This window comes from Xyrauchen texanus, chromosome 28, assembly GCF_025860055.1.
Source record: "Xyrauchen texanus isolate HMW12.3.18 chromosome 28, RBS_HiC_50CHRs, whole genome shotgun sequence".
NCBI classification, from domain to species: Eukaryota; Metazoa; Chordata; class Actinopteri; order Cypriniformes; family Catostomidae; genus Xyrauchen; species Xyrauchen texanus.
This window is the reverse complement of record NC_068303.1, coordinates 10039254-10054506: the sequence shown is the minus strand read 5'-3', so window position 1 is coordinate 10054506 and position 15253 is coordinate 10039254. Positions and strand designations below refer to the sequence as shown.

General features: G+C 34.2%; 1 protein-coding gene across 1 annotated transcript; it reads left to right on the top strand.

Moving 5' to 3' along the window:
- The first annotated feature begins 722 nt into the window (after positions 1-722).
- LOC127622476 (C-C motif chemokine 3-like) lies at positions 723-1779 on the top strand. The gene is made up of 3 exons (XM_052096576.1): positions 723-842; positions 1250-1361; positions 1454-1779. The coding sequence occupies exons 1-3, from the start codon at positions 773-775 to the stop codon at positions 1584-1586; spliced, it is 315 nt and encodes a 104-aa protein (XP_051952536.1). The 5' UTR covers positions 723-772; the 3' UTR covers positions 1587-1779.
- Positions 1780-15253: the final 13474 nt, after the last annotated feature.

Genomic DNA, 15253 nt, shown 5'->3' with positions numbered 1-15253 from the left:
GAAAGGGACTTTTTCTTGTATTGCATTGCTCTTGAGTATGAGGTATCTTTTTAAATAGATGCAACCTGAAAATACAAATGTTCATATATGCATAAAACTGGCTTCTACATGTTGAAATGTCATTGAGTCAATTGGGTCCTTACAAAGGTTCTTAATAATTTGGGGTGACAATATGGGGACAGTGACTTAAACGTGAACTGCTCTTTGCTTTTAAAACACTTGCACTTAACAGTTTCTTAACTGAGCTTTAAACTTTTATTTTAAAAACTTGAAGTACGTACGTACACAATGTTGTCCATTGATAATGATTAATATGCAGTATATTCAAATAATAAGCTAAATTATTCTGAATATGACTGAATGTTAACATAACTAGACAAATAGACAATATTTATGTCAACATTACAGTGACTTAATATGTCATAGATGCAATAGTGTCCTTATGAGAATCCTTCAAGGAATTTAATATAATCAACCAGATTTTTCTGATTAATTGTGTTAGCAATTTTGGTTAAGTTCTTAGAATTGAGGAGGGGTACTACAGGAAGTACTACCTCTTTAGACCACATAATGGTTTTCCCCCTTGCATGTGATGTCAACTCTTCCTCGTTGGACAGAACCCGGAGATTTGTGTGGTGGAAAAGTTACAGGCCCACACGTGGTCCCGCACCTTATAAAGCGGATAGAATCTGTTAGGTGATCATATTCAAGACAACCAACCACTGACAGCGCATCAAGATACACTGATCAACGACAGACCACAGACTCAAACATGAGAACTTACTGCATCTTCATCACCTGTCTGGTGCTCTTCGCCATTTGCTCATTTACTCGCAGTGAATGTTAGTCTTTTTCTTTATCCCTTTCTGGATTTTTCTTTGTGAATGGCTAGATAACCAACCAACAATTGTAAATAGAGTTGTAAGGCATTTTATAAATCATTAAATGTACTTAATTCACTGTAAAAAAATATATATATATAAAAATAGTTTTTACAAAATGGGTTTGTCAGGTAACCTTTTTACGGTAACTGGTTCTCGCAAGTCAAAAATTATACTTAATATGACTAAATCAGCCTAGAAACCAACACTAACTAATGTGATTTTTAAGGGTTAGATCAGGTAGACATAGATCCTTTAAGTAATTGCATGTTTCCACTATTTACAGTGTTCACATACTGTTTGTATACACTGTTATTTTATTTAATATTTTGAATTAATTGCTTTTTACCTATCTGTTTCTCCTGCAGGGAGCAATGGTCCAGATGTGTGCTGCTTTTCTTTTTCCAATGTAAGAATTCCAGTAATGCAGGTTGAGAGTTACCATACAACACATCTTGAATGCCACAGGATTGGAATTGTGTAAGTATCGTTTATAATGTCTTAACTGGAATGAATAGCAATTGTGAATCAGTTATGTGAAATCATGACCCATTTACTCTTTCAAAATCCAGTTTCATCACAAAAACTTCAAAGGAGATCTGTGCTGACCCATCAGAGAAATGGGTTCAGAGACTGAAGAACCTTGTGGATGCTCGTACCCTGAAGGCGATGGCAACAGAGGGCAGCTCCATGGACAGTGTCTAACGTGTGAACTGCTCTTCTCTTTTCAACTATTGGACTGAACAATTTCTAAAACCATTTTTAAGCTTTTATTTAAAAAAAACAAAAAAAAAAAAACACATATATATGTAAGTTCTTTCACAATGCTGTTTTTACTGCACAGTTGATTGTCATTATGTATTCAAAGCATATTTAAGCAAAACATTTCCAATTTAATCTGAACCTGTTTAAAATATATCATTACTATACAGAAATAAACAATGTCAAGAAACATTATCAAATTTTGGTCTTTTTTTTTTTTTGTTTTTTAAGAAAAAAAAGAAAACATTGGTGCTAATAGGTGGCAACATTTTTAAAGCCAAAGCAAGAGATTAATCTGTATCACTATTAGCTAATACATTCTATATTAATAGCAAATATAATAAAAGTTATTATTATTTTTTATATAAAAATTTACAATTATTATTAATTAATTATTATATTAATAATAATTGACATTATTATTATTACTAATATTATTTAGGAGTTAATTTAAAAATAAGTTTTGTAATGATGTGCCTCATTATGCTAACATTTTAATTAACTGATCTTATTAAAGTAAAAAAAAATATTCATAAGACTGAATTAACCTGATTATATTTTTTAAAGGTTAGATCAAGTAGAAATTGTATCTGAAGATAACAAATGTAATTATCCACTTTCAACAGTGTGTGTATGACCATATAATCAAAGAACTACACAGTCACCACACAGAAGTGCTACAGATACATTCAAACATGGTCAATAGTGTTAGGATACTGTGATTATTCCTGTTTTGAGTCATTGTTAATAAAGATAATGCCCAAATTCTGAAAGTACAGAACATCAAATAACATCACTGACCAACGCTGTTGAAAACGTTTGTTGAAACTAAAATATATGATATGTTTGTTACATTTTCTAAAGGTCAAGGTTTCTTTTTTCAATGATTAGTGGCCAAGCCATGAAGGGGATACTATTATTATAATTATTCTGGCTGGGAGTCTATGGCAGCCCTATGAACCATACATAAGAAACTGCAGAAATTTGGCACACTGATAGGGGTAGGCATGAATTGCCTCCGTACCAAATTTAGGATCTCTAGGACAAACTCTATAGCACTACCACCATGTCAAAAATGCAGTACTCTTTCGTGAGTATCTTTTTAACCATTTGTCCTAGAAAGAAAATATATATATATATATTTTTTTTATCTGATTACGCTCTTCCTGATGATTCAAACATTAAAGTAACCCCTTACATTAAAACTCTGCCCCATTACAGTGGCTGCCATCTTGGATTATGAAGTTTACAGTTTAAACTTTTTACATTCTTCAAACAATAGCTCTAAATATTCTGAAGGCTGAGCCGAATAAAACTGATCAGAAACCATTTTCATTTGCGCAGCTGTAAAGATTATGCCAATGTGAAGTTAACAAGGTCAACGTGAAACAGGAAGTGAGACTATTTCTCAGCAACACTTTGTCCTATTGTAACGAAATTTGGAAAGCTTCAGGACTGTGATATGAGGGAACATGCAAAGTTTGGTGACAGCGCCACCTATGGGTCAATAAATGTCAAAATTGGCTATTTTAGACTTTAACTTTTGATCTGTTTGCCTTAATTCTGAGTTTGATGTCTTTGGATTCCTTGGGTGATGTGGATTTCAATTATTCAAATTTTTACACCATTGACCATATAACCTCTCCGCCATTTTGAATTTTATGAAAACGTTATGTACATCGTAAACGCTTCATCAAATTTGAATGAATATTGGAAGGGGTCTTCAACATCATGTCCTCAGTCATTTAAAAAAAAAAAACTTTTAATGTATCATTGCTTCCTTATTCTAAGTGTTCTGAAAATGGCAGTGAGAAATTTCTAATATATATATATATATATATTATTTTTGTGTCAGTAGAGGAAAATTATTAATAATACTTACATTCTCTGTAATTTAACAGAGTCTACATCCATGTCCTGAACCACATTTTCCATGCGTATAAAAGGAACATGTCCCGTTAAACGAGGATGCACAAAAATAATGTAAATCCATATTTTTATTCTTCCAATTCATTGCATACAGTCTATTCACACTACCAACTTCTTATGAATATACTATCTTTGTTTATATCACTGGTGCATGTCAGGGAATGGACTGTATAATAGAATGGAGACAGTACAGAGAAGAACATTAATTGACCCGAATAGTGACTTGTGCATGCAATTTCGCCAAACCAACTTGTGCCTAAACTTTGTGCTTATTGTAAAGAAAAGGAGGGTCAAGTCAAATTTAAATTTTGTGGTAATCAATTATCCTTTATGAAAATCAAGAGTTTGTGGCAAATTTGCCAGAAACTTGCCGCAAATTCGCCACATATAAATTTCACATGCAAATGAGCTTTGTGGCAAACTTGCGGCAATTGTCCATTGTTGCCAAAGGTTTGCTGGAGGTTCACCACTTCTGGTGAAGACCTGCAAACTTCTGGAAAACATTTATAAGAAGTGGCATGACTTGTAAGGGATGCCACAAATGCTGTCGATTGAGCTTAAAGGTGCACACAGTAATTTTTTGTTGTCGTTGTTTTTTTTACTGATTTTAAATTATGCTCTATCCAAGCCACTAGGTGTCAGTTTAAGTCCAAGATGGCACAAAGACAAAAGTTACTGAGAGCACGCTTTAACTTTTATTGAACTCAGAATATTGCTTTTGAGTAACAATTGGACATTGCTTGTTTTAGAGTGTTCATTTACTGTTAGTATGCACTGTTAAATTAATATTTTGAATGTATTGTTAATATGTATTGTTACCTCTATATTTCTCCTGCAGGGGGCAATGGTCCAGATGCGTGCTGCTTTTCTTTTTCCAAAGTAAGAATCCAAGTAAATATTGTTAAGAGTTACCATACAACACATCTTGAATGCCACAAGAGTGGAATCATGTAAGCATATTTTGTGTTATGTAATGTCTTAATTAGAAAGAATAGCAAATGTGAATCGGGGTGAAATAATATACAATCTTCCAAATCCAGTTACATTACAAAATCTTCAAAAAAGATCTGTGCTGACCGAACACAGAACCTTGAACCTTGAACCTGAACCTTGTGGATGCTCGTACCCTACAGGGAAATGGAATATCAGATGCGGAATTGACAAAGCCACGGTACAATTGTAAACTCAGCACACCTCTTATAATAAACACTTGTTATAATAAAGTTGCTAAACTTGTTTTAAGTTTAAATTGAAAAAATAAATATTGTGAATTGATTGAACAGATTGTGATCCAAAGCATTTTTAAGCAGGAATATTAATACATATCACAGCATCCAAAAAAAATGGTGACACAAACATAATCCTAATTTATAATTGTCCGATAGTCGGCAATATTTTCTAAAAAAACATAAAAACGCACACCTAAGACTAAGAATGTTTTGCAAAGAAGTAGCCTAAGTGGAATTTTAAGCTAAAGCAAGCATTGTAACAGAACATCTACCTTGCCTTCTGAAAGGCCACAGCCAGTTACGGAGCCAGTTCTCGAACCAAATTTATTGCCGGAGCGAGAGCCAGTGCTGGTACCAAAGCCAGAGACATTCAGCACATCAGGACCAACAACGCTTCAGGGGTCAGAGGAAACATCACTCACCCAACTCAAAGAGTTACACCACCAGTAAGATTATCTCCTCTTTTATATTGTTTGTTCATTCATGTCCTCAGTTACAGTATGATATTTAATCAGTTAATGAAGAGGACTGGTGTAAAGCCTGATTTGTGCTTGACATGTCTGCACAAGCACAAATATCCCATTATCACTGCACTTGAGGCAGTGTTAATGTCCCAATTGTTTGCACAAATTAACTACCACCAAAAAAAAAATGCTGTATATATACACTCACCTAAAGGATTATTAGGAACACCATACTAACACTGTGTTTGACCCCCTTTCGCCTTCAGAACTGCCTTAATTCTATGTGGCATTGATTCAACAAGGTGCTGAAAGCATTCTTTAGAAATGTTGGCCCATATTGATAGGATAGCATCTTGCAGTTGATGGAGATTTGTGGGATGCACATCCAGGGCACAAAGCTCCCGTTCCACCACATCCCAAAGATGCTCTATTGGGTTGAGATCTGGTGACTGTGGGGGCCATTTTAGTACAGTGAACTCATTGTCATGTTCAAGAAACCAATTTGAAATGATTCGAGCTTTGTGACATGGTGCATTATCCTGCTGGAAGTAGCCATCAGAGGATGGGTACATGGTGGCCATAAAGGGATGGACATGGTCAGAAACAATGCTCAGGTATGCTGTGACATTTAAACGATGCCCAATTGGCACTAAGGGGCCTAAAGTGTGCCAAGAAAACATCTCCCACACCATTACACCACCACCACCAGCCTGCACAGTGGTAACATGGCATGATGGATCCATGTTCTTATTCTGTTTACGCCAAATTCTGACTCTACCATCTGAATTTCTCAACAGAAATCGAGACTCATCAGACCAGGCAACTTTTTCCAGTCTTCAACTGTCCAATTTTGGTGAGCTCTTGCAAATTGTAGCCTCTTTTTCCTATTTGTTGTGGAGATGAGTGGTACGCGGTGGGGTCTTCTGCTGTTGTAGCCCATCCGCCTCAAGGTTGTGCGTGTTGTGGCTTCACAAATGCTTTGCTGCATACCTCGGTTGTAATGAGTGGTAATTTCAGGCAAAATTGCTCTTCTATCAGCTTGAATCAGTCGGCCCATTCTCCTCTGACCTCTAGCATCAACAAGGCATTTTCGCCCACAGGACTGCCGCATACTGGATGTTTTTCCCTTTTCACACCATTCTTTGTAAACCCTAGAAATGGTTGTGCGTGAAAATCCCAGTAACTAAGCAGATTGTGAAATACTCAGACCGGCCCGTCTGGCACCAACAACCATGCCACGCTCAAAATTGCTTAAATCACCTTTCTTTCCCATTCTGACATTCAGTTTGGAGTTCAGGAGATTGTCTTGACCAGGACCACACCCCTAAATGCATTGAAGCAACTGCCATGTGATTGGTTGATTAGATAATTGCATTAATGAGAAACTGAACAGGTGTTCCTAATAATACTTTAGCTGAGTGTACATATATATATATATATATATATATATATATATATATATATATATATATATATATATATCACCTAAATTGTGTCTGAACCTGTTACTGAAATTGTTTGTTACAGCTCACAAGTTGCTTTTGTTTAATAAAATGGCCAAAAAGGGACGAAGGAGACAAGCAAAAAGCACCTTCTTCTGTCTGGTGTCTTTATAAGCACATATCGTGTAATTTCCACTACGTATGTCATCAAAATTAATTGCCAAACTGAACTTGCATGTTTTCATTTTGATTTCTTTCCTTTAAAATGAACTAAATGCTCTTTATATTACCACAAGTGTTAATACAAGTTACACGCTGTATGTTGTCCCTCTCAGCAATCCAACGAATGTCGTATTTGTCTTCAGTGAAATGGTGACAAAATGCTGTTTTATACACCTGTTGCATCAACCTGCATGACCCCTTTCACACTGAAAACAACAAACGCACAAGTTCAGCAGTCACCAATGGCATCAAAGACCCACACACTACATTAAGCAAGCATTACAATAAAAATGTCTCTCTTACCTTCTGAAAGGTCAGTGTCAAAGTCTACGAGCATGATTGGAACAGAAAATCTCCAGAGACAAATGGAGCTTGAAGAATCACCCCTTTGGTGAGATTTTCTTTTCTTTTATATCAGAGTGCTCAATCCTGCTCCTGGAGATCATCCTTCCTGCAACTGACTTAACATGCTCTAACAAACCTGTCAATAAGGATGGGATAGTTAGTGATTTATCAAGGCTAACAGGCTATGTGAATGAAGTTCCCTTGTTTTCAATGTTAAATCCTCCCTATTTAGATAGGACATACACAAGAGTGAAATAGTTGCTTTGGTATTTGTGACATAACTAAATGTGGAAGGTCTAGATTGGGAAAACAAGCACAAACCCTACCATCATGATCTCTTTGCACAGTAAGTGAGCTATTGTTTCTCTTTACCACGTGACAGGTTCACTCACTTCTGCTGGCGCCCAGAAGGAGAATAACTAATGTTACACATGTGCATTTCATGTGACATCAGGACAGAGGAAACTATCTTTGACAAGTTAAAGTGCTATTACTGCCACCTGTTGGAAGGTTACAGTATGGAGGGCAGGCAAAATAAACAACCAAGATTTTTAGCAACATTTCTATTTTTATTAATATTTTATTTATATATATATATATATATATATATATATATATATATATATATATATATATATATATATATATATATATATATATATATATATATATATATGTATATATGTATATATATATGTATATATATATATGTATATATGTATATATATATATATATATATATATATATATATATATATATATATATATATATATATATATATATATATATATACATCCTCTCCTTCCAAGGAGTTCTTCATCTTGTATTCCATAATGTCTATAGGTTCACCAATTTATTTAGTCCATTTTAGGTGTACCTAAAAATTTTTGTGTTCTGTTTGTTTTTCCTCATAAGGAAAAAAAATATTTATATCTATTTTTTTACTCTGTTTCAGTTCTGTTCTGGGCTGGCTGTCTTCATGCCATTTCTCATGTCACTCTTTGTCTTCTATCTTAGTTTAATTCATTAACTGTTTCTTTTAATTTCTTCCAAATCCTTAAACTTCACAAAAATAATTCTTTATTTCTTAGTTGATTTTTACTTCTTATTTGAAGGATCTCATATCTGTTATATTCTGTTTGAAAGAGACATTATAACAAGGCTAAACTGATATGCTTTCTATATGAATGGTGGATTATTGCGAACAGTTTGAGATTAGTCTTCTTATGGGAAAACTGTAGGCTGTATATTTTTATATAATTTTTTTGTTGTTTGAGGGAGCACAATAAACTGCACCTGGAAATCTAATACAGCTGTAGGCTACTTTTGTGTACTTCATGCCTAGGCTACCCCATCAAAACACTTTCAGTCAGACTACACACTGATAAATATAGCTAGCCATTTCCTACTTCAAGCCACAGACTCTTTTTTTCCTCATGATGCATTTATAAGTAGCAACATTTCAAGGAACTTTCTGTTGCATTGCACTTGAGAAGATGGGACAAGTGCATTCTGAAAATGTAGACATGTCAAAAAATATATTTTTATGAATAATAACTTGAATTGTTCTAATATATGGGGGCTTTGAAGGACATTTTTATAGTAATGTGCACAGAACATGACAGGTACAGCAGAAAGTACCTCTGTAGACCACATCATGGTTTTCCCTGCATATATGTGATGTCACTTGATCCTCATTGTACAGAAATGTAGAGTATAGTGGAAAAAACAGGCCCACACAAGTTTAGACACACACCTTATATAGTGGATCACATCTGAGAGATGATCATTATGCATGATGAAATAAAAGCAACAACAAATACAGATACTTTACCATGACAGGTCATCAACTTAAACATGAGGTCTTACTGTTTGGTCAACACCTTTGTGCTGCTCTTTGTACTCTGCTTAGTAAGTGTGACCTAACAGTAAAGGTGTGTTGTTTTCTTTATCTTCGCCATTAATTTTAATTATGGAACTGAAGACTAGATAAGCAGCCGATTGGCAGCCATTTTAAATATGCTTCAAATGTTAAAGTCCCCGGATACATAAGTTAAGCATATGGGGTATCATTTGTTTTGCATTTATATAACATAGAACAACAAATTAAGGGCTGAAAACTGCTGCATTGCAATTAAGCACTACCTAGAGGTAATGTGGAAAAAATATTCATGTGAATATAAAAGTCTATGACATAGCACTTAAATGGACAAGTCATATATCAAATGAAAGCCATTATTCTCAGGAATGTGACTATAAAATGTATTATGTTGCCCTTATACCACAGTCAAAAGATTTTTTTTTTTAAATCACAAAGTGAAATATGATATCTGCAAGACATCAAATATGCGCTGATCATTATGCACCGATCAATGCAGCTGTGTGCCCAAAGGAGCCAAAAAAAATTCTATTTGTTTTTGCCTTTCTGAAAAGTTAGCCATTATTTACTTGTATGTGAGCTTGCTTGGGTGAATAATCCAATGTTATAGCTTAGATATCCAGAACAAAAAATGCAGTCCAGCAGGAAAAGCCTGCAAAACAAATCATCAGGAAAAACTATGTTTTGTGACTATTGTGTTATATTATAAATAGAAATTATATAATCTCAAAGGGTAGAATCTCAGATTTCTAATGACACCTAGATTGATCTTCTAGTCCTCTCAGAGGCCGAGACATCTGATGAAAAAATGGGGGTGGTGTATGAACTGAAAATTAGACTGAATGTCCATGGACAAGAGCACCTTTGAGGGCAAAAATGCATTAGATCACCATCTATATTTCTGATCTGCATTTTGAGATGGAAGGTGATGGAGGAAAAAATCTTTTTTTAGTACTTGTTGCCATCTAGTGAAATAAAATCTAACTTTTAAAGGGAGATAGAGTGAAAAGAATCTGACATCATTCTTCCATTCTGAAAGGACAACATCACAGTCAATCAGCACAACAGAAAATTGTCACACCACTCCAAAGGAAACTGCTCTTGTCCTCAAATAGTAAAACTGCAGGAAGATTTTCTGTTATTTCCTGTTAACTTAATTAGGATGTGATAATGCATTATTATACAAAGACAGGCGTAACAGATCCCATGTGAGCAGCATAATACACAACTTCAATTTAAACAAATGCACATGGCACTGCACTGAAACATACCAACAACACAACAAGGCAAATGCAAGTCCAAAATATTGAGCATATATACACCAAAATAAACAATCATTTAAATTTTCTGTCCAGTTGTTTATCAGATTCATTAGGGAATTACAGTTACAGTACATTCTACATTATGGAGGCTTTCAAGGGAGAGAAATAAAGGCTTTAATACTGTAGTTTGACACGTGGAAGAATCCATTCATCATCTTCATCTGTTCCGCATATCAGGTCCACTCACTTCTGTAGGTCCCGAAGGAGAGAGTAACTGAATACATTTCATGAGACACCGTCATCAGTGACATCAGGACCAAATAATTGGCACTACACATTACTTTTACCTGGAGCATAACATAATGAGATGTTTGTACAACTTTTTAAAAAATGTCATCAGTTTGCATGTTTTTTGTTTTTTTGAAGTTACTGTCACTTGTTTTTGTATCTTTTATGTTTCTTATTAATAAAAGCCAGTTGTGCATCAAACAAAGCAAAGCTGAGTCCTTAATGGCTCTTTTGATTCTCTGATGATAGCTTACACACGAGCACGCTGAGGCTGTCAGCAACATTTGTGTGGTTGATTGTTACCACTTTGTGAAACTGTGGGGGTTTGAAGTGTTAAACACCTCTTTTTCTCCTGTCTATTCAGGCTTTTGACATCATGCTCAAGCAATTAACTGATTTATTATTATATTCTCCTACTTTATTCAATAATCAACTTCCTAATCTTTATTTTCAAATAGCACATTTGAACTGAAACGCTTATTTCTAAATGACTTCAGAATGTTTATTCATCCATGTTTTCATCCTCGTTTTTAACAATAATCATATTTTTTTCTGGATTCCAATCCCGTTCCATTCTCTCTACTTTTGTTTTGCAGACTTTCTAACAACTCCTTTATTCTTTAATAAGTTTTCCTATATTTTCTCTAATGTTTCATTTGAATTTTCTTCTGTTTTCAAGAACCATATTCAATTTAATTGCACGCTGCTTTTGAAAACATAAAAAAAGAAATAATTGCTACTAAACCTTTTATCTTTTAACTTTGTTGTATTCTCTTCCATTTGTTTATTTTTCATGTTATCACCTGTAGAGTATTCTTCAGGACTGCTTGAATTCTGTTTCATTTTAGAACTGGTTCTTTAATTCAGATATTTTATTTTCACTGCAATTAGTTTGATTTATCTGATATATGCCTTTCTAGATTTTGATTTTCATTTGATGCTGCTGCAAATGTTTGTTTCCCTTCAGAGTGAGTCATGATTCGCTGTAACATCTCATATGATTTCATTAGGGTCTTTATCTTTCTTTGACAGGACTAGAAGGAACAAAGAAATCAAAGAGCTTGAAATAGTCAAAGACATGTCACTCGTCTCTCATCGAATGTAACGCTGCTCATTCAGACAGCCTGTCTTCACTTCTGTTGCTGTCTCATCATGAACTGTAACTGCGGACAGTGCTTATTCTGGCCACTAGTGGTCGACTTTACATCATTCATATTTAGCACATTGTTGTATGGCTAAGATATTGTTACAAACAAGCATTTTGTAATTATCAATGGTCAAATCAACTGCTCAATTATTGTCAAATAAAATCTCATATGAACTTATAAATGTGGGGAAAGTAGTTATCCAAATTATCTGAACAGGAAAACGCAGTTTTACTGGCATTTTAATGACTTGACTTAAACCTGTTGAAATAAATAATCACCAACTACACCCTTTGGTACAAGATATAAGCAAAAAACAAAAACAGTCAAAAAAAAATAATAATAATAATATATATATATATATATATATATATATATATATATATATATATATATATATATATATATATATATATATATATATATATATATGGAACATATAAGAAAAATCAACATAACGAAATTATTAGAGAGAAAGGAACAGAAGATCATCCAATGAGACTTACAAATACATTGCCTAATTCTCGCACTCATATTAAACATTCTAATTAAATGCTGAAATAGAATGTCAGGAACAACAAGTCTATGCAACAATAATGAACATGCTTTTACATACTGTAATTAGTGCTGTAGTTAGTGCTTTAGTTAGACTCAATATAAGTCAATTAATTTAAATGAGGTGTTTTGTGTGTTAAAAAGGAGGAAGGTTCCTTAAATTCACTAAAAGTAATCTGAATTCTTTGAGGTTGGTGCATTATTTAATTTTTTCAAGTAGGACTTCCAAGTAGGATTTCGCTTAGGGCCCCCATATGCGTAGAAACGGCCCTGACTTGACTTGACATAATGACAAAGCAAATATTGGTTATAATGATGTGACAGCTCACATTAAACAAATTCCTTGTCAGACTGCTGCTCAGAATATCTAATAATCGAGCAAAGACATTCAGGGGTTGTTTGATGACTTACATTAAAAAGATGTTTAGAAAGATGTTCAACTAGATAATGTGCCAAAAGTGCACTAATGGCGAATAAAATCACTGATTGCAGAAATCACATTCTAAATACATAGACAGTTGGTTTTTCTAAAAACCCTTGGTGGATGCAAGCTAGTTGCAATGTATTTTGCACATGCATTAATAACCCACAGCCCCTCCTGTCTTTCCACAAGGAAGATTATAACATATTGTGTTGTTATTATTACAATGCACTAACCTTTGATATTTCTTAGCTTTTTTTTCCACTTCCCTGGTTTGCATCTGGAATACAAAATGCATTCAGAACAATGTTGTTCACGAAAGGAAGAGTTGTCATATTTCATATGACACTGTATCAGTTGACTTAATAAGAGAAAAAATTATTTTACCCAAGAATACCCTGTTGCTAAGCGACCTGACAGTATAACGTCTGACTTTGGGGGTCACCTTTATGAATATTTACTTAGAAATGTCCAGCGACTGGTCGCTATTTGTTAAGCTTAAGAATTGAGCAGATCAATTTCATTGGAGTGGTGTTGCTTTAGTCTCCAAAGATACCATTAGACCAAGAGTGCAGATGAGCCTCTGCTGACATCGGCTGACTGTTGTCATTGGGCTGTTTTTCTCCCTAGAAGCATGCAAGAACAAAAGCAGTCAGGCAGGCAGGCATACACATATATCTACAGTGCAGAAATGGCTCATAAAATGCACCCTATAACTTGTCAGCATTTATATTTTAGCAGTTGTGTTGTCATGACCACCCCAATATAATTATACAGTAAAGAAAAGAATCTTAGCAGCCCATTTTAAATGACTCCCTTCAGGGTAAAATAAGGACAAAGGCACCACTTTGGAGAAACTTAATTCCTAGGTTTCTGGCTGCATGTTGAACTTGAGAGATCTTGAGAGATTTTGAGAGACCTGTAGGCAATGACCCAAAACTAATGGACCATTATTTTTTACCAGTGAAATGATGTCTCATATCTTCATTTTTTCAGTTATATTATCTGGTCGTTTATAAAGATATCTCATCTCAAAACATCTTGGATGGATGTGCCCATTCAAATAATTATACAAAATAAAAATACACTAAAAGGGTTTACATTAATGAAGACCGCTTTCAGTCTCCAGGCTAGGAAATGGTAAGTGCTTTGAGTGTGTGTGTCAGGGCTTCAGACCCCCAGCTGTTGACACAACAGGCCCAGATGGTTTTAAATTGGCTGTTTGGTTCATTGTGATGGATCTAGCTTTGGATGGCCTTTTCACGCAAGTGCAACACACAGCAAGACTGTGTCAATGACAGACCCAGGTTTATGTATTCAGATTCAAAAGTCTGAGTCCACATTGAAAATCTGTGTCTTTTTTCATCTTCACATTGAAATAGATGATGTTTTAGAATTTTTTTTTTTTTTAAATAAAACAAAATAAAATACCACTTTTATAAGATTCTACACTGTTTCTAGGTAACTAATCAAATAAGCAGATTTGTGACATGTTAACTCCTTTTACAGAATGTCAGATTTCCTTAATTCCACCAAAGCACAGAAGATTCTCCTTGAAACATTCTCAAATCGTGCTGGTTTAACATCATCATGTTGTGTACAAACATGTGGAGCCTGTTTAAACATTTAAAAAAAATCTGAAATTCATGTTGCTCTTTCAATTAAAATTTTCATGGATCACTTTTATGTGGCCTTAAAGGGATAGTTCACCCAAAAATGAAAAGTGTTTTAGTTTAGCTTACTTTATAGTTTAAAGCACAATGGAAATGTGAACAGTATGTGTTTCATGATGAATGCTCTTGAGATATTTTAATAGCAATCACAATACTTTACAATAATATATATATATATATATATATATATATATATATATATATATATATATATATATATATATATATATATTCCTATCTCTTTCTGTTCAAAACAGCATGTCTGCATGTCTTAAAGGAATAGTTCACCCCAAAATTGAATTTCTTTTCATAATTTACTATTCCCTCATTCTATTCCAGATGTGTATGACATTCTTGATTCTGCAGAACACAAACAAAGATATTTAGAAGAATACCTCAGCTCTGTTGATCCTTAAAATGCAAGTGAATAGTGATCAGATATTTGAACCTCCAAAAAACACATAATGGACTCATAAAAGTAATCCATAAGACTCATGGTTTTTCGTGGTTTAATCCATGTCTTCTGAAGCGATATGATCCGTGTGGTTCCAAAATGTGAAAGTGTATATATATATTGTTTCTCACCCACACTTATCATGATGCTTCGGAATATATGGATTTAACCACTGGAGTCATATGGATTACTTTTATGTGGCCTTTAATTACATTTTGGAGCTTTACATTTCTGGTCACCATTCACTTGCATTGTATGGACCAACAGAGCTGAGATGTTCTTCTAAAAATATTTGTTTGTG

Excerpts from the sequence above, each read along its gene's own strand:
- LOC127622476 (XM_052096576.1), top strand. The coding sequence starts at position 773 with ATGAGAACTTACTGCATCTTCATCACCTGTCTGGTGCTCTTCGCCATT. Across the intron at positions 843-1,249 it reads CTCATTTACTCGCAGTGAAT|GGAGCAATGGTCCAGATGTG; the intron begins GTTAGTCTTTTT and ends TTTCTCCTGCAG. Across the intron at positions 1,362-1,453 it reads TGCCACAGGATTGGAATTGT|TTTCATCACAAAAACTTCAA; the intron begins GTAAGTATCGTT and ends TTCAAAATCCAG.